At 47.7% G+C, this 7,393-nt stretch overlaps 1 protein-coding gene across 1 annotated transcript in view; it reads left to right on the top strand.

The window, feature by feature from the left end:
- ppil2 (peptidylprolyl isomerase (cyclophilin)-like 2) overlaps window positions 1-1,363 on the top strand; it is an 11,117-nt gene extending 9,754 nt beyond the window's left edge. Inside the window, exons 17-20 of the mRNA XM_024258010.2 lie at window positions 322-394; window positions 503-565; window positions 966-1,108; window positions 1,188-1,363. Of these exons, the coding sequence (XP_024113778.1) occupies window positions 322-394; window positions 503-565; window positions 966-1,108; window positions 1,188-1,287 (379 nt within the window). The 3' untranslated portion in view covers window positions 1,288-1,363. The remainder of the gene's footprint in view (window positions 1-321; window positions 395-502; window positions 566-965; window positions 1,109-1,187) is intronic.
- Window positions 1,364-7,393: the final 6,030 nt, after the last annotated feature.

Raw genomic sequence — 7,393 nt, 5'->3', positions numbered from 1 at the left:
GGGGTCTCCTGAGGGTCTGTTGAGGGGTCTCCTGAGGGCCACCTGAGGGGTCTCCTGAGGGGTCTCCTGAGGGTCTCCTGAGGGTCTCCTGAGGGTCTCTTGAGGGCCTCCTGAGGGGTTTCCTGAGGGTCTCCTGAGGGGTCTCTTGAGGGGTCTCTTGAGGTGTTCATGAGGTGTTCATGAGGAGTAGCGTTTCCTTCCAGGAAGCAGAACTTCAGAGCTCTGGAACAGTTTTCTGTGCTGTGATGGTCTAGGGTTCTGGGTCAAACTGGGCGTGGCCTGTTCTGTGTGGGCTGCTCTAATTGGTCGCCTTCTCTGCAGAATCGTCGGTGGGTTTGAGACGCTCACGGCCATGGAGAACGTAGTGTGTGATCCTAAAACGGACAAGCCAAAGGTGGGCGGGGTTTCACAGATGTGTGGGGGGGGGACTTTACCTGGTACAGGTGTGAAGAGCTGCGTTCATGTTCTGAAGCTGTGAAAACCTTCTGACTTCCTCTAACAGACGGAGATCAAACTCGTGAGTACGACGGTGTTTGTGGATCCGTACGAGGAGGCGGACGCTCAGGTATTCTTGTTATATGATACTGTCAGATGTTACCTGAATGTTGATAGAAGACTCTTCACCTGAAAACAGAATTACCCCCCAGGGGTTAATAAAGTTTTTGAATTGAATTAAACGTTGGACCTGCAGCTGACATTCTTCAGCGCTGCTGTTACTGGTTCTGTTTGGTTCTGTTTGGTTCTGTGGATGGAAGATTCCACCTGATTTAGTTTATCATGAAAATGTGGATTTGTCTTCTCCTCCAAACATGGCCCCGCCTCTGGAGGGGGCGTGGTCATGAGCTCAGCAGTCGTTTAGGCTCCTAGCTTTCATCTGCAGACATATGTGGTGCATGAGGAACTTCTGACGCGTCAGCAGATGTAGAAACGGCGTTTCAGCGACAGACGCTGTCGTTCCTCTGCAGATCGCAGCAGAGCGAGAGAAGGAGCGGCAGAAGCAGCAGGAGGAGGCGCAGCAGGCTAACGTCAACCTGAAGAAAGCCAAGGAGGAGCAGAAACCCAAGACCTTCAAGGAGGGAGTGGGCAAATACATCAACCCCGCCTCCTCGTAAGGACACGCCCCTTTGTCCTGTAAGGTGGAGCCATCGCCCTGAAGGTTTGGAGATAACCTTCTGCTTCCTCCTCAGGAAACGCTCGGCTCCTGAGGACGACGCCCCGTCCACCAGTGGAGGCGGAGCCAAGAAGCCCAAAGGGAAGGCCGGCTTTGGAGACTTCAGCTCCTGGTAGCAGAAGTTCAGATCTTCTTTTTATGATCTCTATAATCTGTTCTGAACGCTGTAAATAAAATCTGCTTTTTAAAGAAGTGTTTGGGTTTTATTTAGATTTAACTTCTGTGGGGGGGGGTCTCAGTCACCGGTCCCATCACGGCTCCACCGTGAAACCTTAAGTCATGTGTCACAGTTGAGGCCCGGGGGCCGGATCCGGCCCTCCAGATCATTTTGTTTTATTGTTATTTTGACCAAATATATTTTCATGGAGAGTAAAATATTAAAGTTATTTAAGGTTTGAGTTGATTTATTCTGGAATAACATTCCTGCATTTTCATTAAAACGTAACAGTTTTAACATTTTAAAATCGTCATTCTGATAGTTTTTAGGACTATTTTGACATTTACTAAGATTTTTTTAGGATATTTTGGAGTTTAGCTAATATTTTGGCTAATGGAAGTTTTTTTTTTGTATTTTTTAGGCTAATTTGGCCTTTAGCTATTTTTAGCTGCCCATCAGCTTCAGCATCTTCAGCTTCCATCATTCACACTAGCATTATTGGAGGTAATGTTATTTATTGAGGTGTGTTTTGGGTGTTGGCCCCGTGTGGTTGAGTTTGACCCCCCCTGCCTAAGGAATCCCAGCAGCCTGTGGGGCACTGGAGTCATTGTGACCATGAAGGTTCCAGACGTTTCCCTCAGTCGGCAGGTCGGGTCTTCACATGCTGCAGTTATTCAGTCGGTGACTCGAGAAAATCTTTCTTGTCCCGGTTCTCGTCCTCTTCTGCGGCTGTGGTGTAGCGGTCGGGCAGTCGACCTCTGATGAGATTGCAGGTTTGATTCCCCGCGTGGCGAAGTGTCCTTGGGCAGGACGCTGAACCCCCCCTTGCCTCTAATGGAAGGACCGCCATCCAGCCGTCATGATTTCTGTTTCCATGTGGATCTCAGTCAAATCATCAAACCAAATCGTTCAGAGACGAGGAAATCCAAACTCCAGTTTGTAAATGATTTTATTTATGAAAGGCACAAAAGTCCAAACCTGACCTGATTTGAAGTAATCACCCTCTGAACCTGAAAACGGCTCAGACCTCCTGTGCAGCGGCGGATCGTTGGTGGGAACTGCTGACGAGTCGTTCTCATCTCTGGAGGAATCTCGGCTGAATCCTGCAGAATAGTTTCAACTGGTCCGTACTGGAGGAGTTTCTATCTTGAAGTGTTGCTTTGACGTCACTCCACAGCATTTCAACAGGAGTTAAATCCAGACTTTGACTCCAAAACCTTCGTTTCTTTATGTTACATTCACTTGCTGGTGTTCTTCATTGTCCTGCTTCATCATCCAAGAGTTCTGGAGTTTGAGGGCTGGACGTTCTCCTTCAGGATCTTCTGGCAGACGCTAGAATTATTCTATCAATTACAACAAGTTGTCCAGATCATCACACTGCCACCACCATGCTTCACAGTTGGTATAATGTTCTTATCAAACGCAGTTCCAGCGTTTCTCCAGATGTTACGGGCCGCACACCTTCCAAAACGTTCAGTGTTTGACTCATCAGTTTCTCAAAGTCTGGAGGATCATCAAGATGGTTTTTGATAAGCGTGAGACGTTCTGTTCTTTGCTGACAGCAGGAGAACTCTCATGGAGGTCCTTGATGTCCGAGTCATGAACACTGACCTCATGAGGCCTGCAGGTCTTTTGATGTTGTCGCGGTTCTTTTGTGACCTCCTGCATGAGTCGCTCTCTTCGAGTCCTTTTAGTGGGTCGACCCCCCCCTGAAGGTCTGCCTCCGTTCCCAGTTTGCTCCGTTTGTGAACAATAACTGACGGTTGTTCTCTGGAGCCCCAAAGCCTTAGAAACGTCTTTGTGATCTTTTCCAGACTGATGGGTTTCAATCGCATGATGTGTTGTTCTCGAGATCTTGTAGCCCATGTAACGGGGGGGGGGCTGTACTTTATTTCCCCTTTGGTACATAAAATCATCCTCTTGTCTTCCACTGGGTGTTCTCTGAGCGATAGTAAAACTGGTTTGATGATTTGTGTCTTAAAGAAGCTGCCAGACTCGGATCAGCTGATCTCCTCTCCTCTGAAGATCCCTCCTCCATCCCATCCTTAATGTGGTCACTCACCGCCTCCATCATTGGACCAAACCCCTGCCACTAAGCCACACCCACCAATGGGTGCCAGCTGGGCAGTGTCCATGGCAACAGTGGATGCTGAGAAGTGCCTGTGTGGAGGCAGAGTCTGAATGGAGATGACATCATTCAGGCAGACGGGAACAAAAACAAGGCCGCGTCATGATCCCGATCCCCCGCCGCTGCTGAACGCAGAAACACGTTCTGGAGGCGACGCAGCGGAGCGTCCTGGTTCTCCAGACGAGATCCAGGCTCTGGAGGATGGAGGAGATTCAGGAGATTCAGGAGATTCAGTCCTCAGGGGGTGTCTGCCTCCTGATCACAGGAGAAAGCTGACCCCCCACCCCCCCATGTTTTTTATCCGTGTATATTTTCCATTAAATTTTTAACTGAATCGTTCTTCTTGATGTAAATAGTTGTGTATACTGGAATGTGTTTTAATACTTTTGTATTTCTCCACTTCCAGGTCGTTTTTGTAAACGGCTCACCTGGTTAAATAAAGGTTTAAGAAAAAAAACAGTTCACTTCCTGTCTGCAGCTTCAGCTTTGCTGAAAACCAGAGATGATCTGGAAGACAGAAACATACTTTACTTTCCCCTCAGCAGCCCCCCCCGCCACTGTACAGGTGAGAGATGGTCGTCCTCTTACAGGTGAGAGATGGTCGTCCTCTTACAGGTGAGAGATGGTCGTCCTCTTACAGGTGAGAGATGGTCGTCCTCTCTACAGGTGAGAGATGGTCGTCCTCTTACAGGTGAGAGATGGTCGTCCTCTTACAGGTGAGAGATGGTCGTCCTCTCTAAAGGTGAGAGATGGTCGTCTTCTCCACAGGTGAGAGATGGTCGTCCTCTTACAGGTGAGAGATGGTCGTCCTCTCTACAGGTGAGAGATGGTCGTCCTCTTACAGGTGAGAGATGGTCGTCCTCTCTACAGGTGAGAGATGGTCGTCCTCTCTACAGGTGAGAGATGGTCGTCCTCTCTACAGGTGAGGGATGATCGTCCTCTTACAGGTGAGAGATGGTCGTCCTCTCCACAGGTGAGAGATGGTCGTCCTCTCTACAGGTGAGAGATGGTCGTCCTCTTACAGGTGAGAGATGGTCGTCCTCTCTACAGGTGAGGCGGCCATCTTTAATCAGCTGTCACTCTGAGAAAAGAGTTCAAATCAAACAAACTCTTTGATTTTATTGGTCTAAGAACAAACCAGTGAAACATGAGATCAGTCGTTATCAGTCGTATTCTTTTTTTAAATAAACTGGTTCATGTTTTAACAGTCAGTGATGTCACCAGGTCATGTGACCCAAACTGTGAACTTCTTGTCTTTAAAGTTTGACAGTAGGTAGTCCTGAAATCATCTTTAAATTCTACAGTTCCAGCTGGTGTGGAAGATTATAGAAGATTTATGGAGAAATGTTTTCTAATGATTCAATTTCCTTTTGTTGCATCATCTGAAGATCTTCTTTGTTTCTGATCAGAAAGGTGATGATGATGATGATGGTGATGGTGATGATAGTGATGGTGATGAAGATGAAGATGATGAAGATTATGAAGATGATGATGATGATGATGATGGTGAAGATGATGAAGATGATGAAGATGATAGTGATGGTGATGAAGATTATGAAGATGATGGTGATGGGGATGAAGATGATGAAGATGATGATGGTGATGATGAAGATGAAGATGATGATGGTGATGAAGATGATGAAGATGATGAAGATGATGAAGATGATGGTGATGAAGATGAAGATGATGAAGATGATGAAGATGATGATGATGAAGATGAAGATGATGAAGATGATGAAGATGATGATGGTGAAGATGATGAAGATGATGAAGATGATGGTGATGATGTCCCTCTCTGCATCTCTCTGTTGGTTCGGTGACTCACTCCAGGGGGGGGTCGGCCCCTCCCTCAGATGACATCAGACAGCTGTAAATAGCACCGGTGTCGAAGCGTCCAGTCCTGGGGGGTTCAGAGACGGACCTGCTGAGAGTGAACATCACTCACTCTAAATAAATCTAGATCTTTGTGTTCCATCAGCAGACGGACACACAGGAAGGAACCAGAGGAGCAGGTTTCTGCCGTTTCAGAGAATCGAGCAGCTGGAGGCTCGTTCTGACTCTCAGAGCTTAGGGGGCGGAGCCACCTGCTGCCATGGTACCGGCCTCCTAATTTACATCCTTTAATTACGTCTGTCTCTTCGACCTGGTCCACAGACGAAGGTCTCCCGTCGGTGTGGGGGGAAACCAGAAGAAGGACCGGAAGATGTCTGGTTGCTCCGGTTCAAGCTGCCATGGCAACCGGCGTCCAGAGAAGAAGAGTCATCAGAATGTTCTCCAGCTGATGACTCATCTTTAACGGCTGAAGGACAGCGTTCAGAACATGAGTCACCTCCCATCACACCGCATGTTCTGCTGCTGACCTCAGACATCTTTAACCCCCCCACGAGGACGACTGGCGCTGACGCGTCCAGCAGGTAAATGTGACCCCCCCCAGCCCTGGAAACAAACAAACTGAGATGCTGAATCAATTCTGCTGCATAAGAAGCCAGAACAGGTGGGAGGTGAGGCTCCATCATTCCAGAAGGTAAATGGGATGAAGCTACGTCGGCTGAACACTACGGCCAACCTGAAACCACCAGGAGCAAAGAGGGGTTCGGGGTTGGACACGCAGTCAGAGTGGGAAACCTGAAACCTTTTGATCAGAGGTCGGTCACTGCACCACAGCAGCCAGAGCTCCCATGATCCTTCTGTCTTCACCGTCAGTTCAGACGACGGCCCGGCGTCAGAAGCTGGCGTCGTCCTACCAAACGTTATGATGATGAGATTCTTCTCTGTTCTTCTGCTGAGTCTGAAGGAGCAAAGCTTCAGGTTTAGATCACTCAGGAGTGTTTTGGTGTTTGGATACATGTGTTTATTGCTGGAACATTTTACAAACATCACCTGTGATGATGCTGGTGTGAAGCTTTTAGCTGAATATGCTGAGGGGATTTGCTGTAATTGCTAAAGCTGTTTGAATAAAGTTACTAAAGAATCTAAAGTTGCAGAAAGTTCACAAAGAAAAAATTGCAAAAAATGTGAAAATGGATTAAAGGTGCAGACTCAGAAATAGTACGAAACCTCCGTAGATGGTAAATTAGCCCAAAATGTTTCTGAACTATTAAAATTCAAAATGATCCTTAAAAACCTCAGTAGCATCACTGACATTACATTATGTTGTTGTTATGGCAACATAGAGCTCCACAGATTATTCTAAGATGCTTTTGATCACAATTGCATGTTCTTTGAAAGCTGACAGTGAGACGGAGGGCGCCATCTTGAAAGTGTGACATCATGGTGTCAAAACAAAGGAGGAGGAGCCACTGATGCCATTGAAAATTTATTGTGATATCTGATAGTTTACAATAGAGTGAAACAGACGAGTGACATGGCTTCACTAAGACAGAATGCAAAGCAATGTAGTTAAATAAAAAGCATATAGAATTCATCTTTAAATTCAGGAAACCAAACAGGCACCACATCAGCCTTTATAAATACAACATGCTGTAGACCTTAAAGCAAAGTTTTACAGGCCTCGGAGGAACTTTCCCGCCGCCGACAGAAGTCCTGCTTTCACGCGGTAACAGCTCAGAAAGTGTCCCGCCAGTGTCACCCGAGAACAGACAGTAGAAGGTAAACAGTTTCAGCAGCGAGTATCTACGGTCCTCCTGCGGCTGCTGGGATGCAGTTCTGACAGAACATTCTCCGGGTTTTGGTTCAGCGCTGGAGTAACACGAGCTCCAGACGGTCGGCGGAGCCGCTTTATTTGGTACGCCGTGACACTGGCGGCTTCAGGTCTGACGGATCCAAAGGTGAGTCTGTGAGGAAGCTGGCGCCGCCCTGGTGGCCGGAGTGGGCAACACGGCGTGTAACAGCTGGAGCATCCGGATTCACGCTCCTCACACATCACAGCGCCCCCGCAGCCCGCTCAAGGTCACTGCAGCTGACGGGGCGTAACGGA

This window comes from Oryzias melastigma, linkage group LG9, assembly GCF_002922805.2.
Source record: "Oryzias melastigma strain HK-1 linkage group LG9, ASM292280v2, whole genome shotgun sequence".
NCBI lineage: Eukaryota > Metazoa > Chordata > Actinopteri > Beloniformes > Adrianichthyidae > Oryzias > Oryzias melastigma.
Note: the sequence above shows the minus strand (reverse complement) of the source record. Positions and strands in the feature narration are given on the sequence as shown.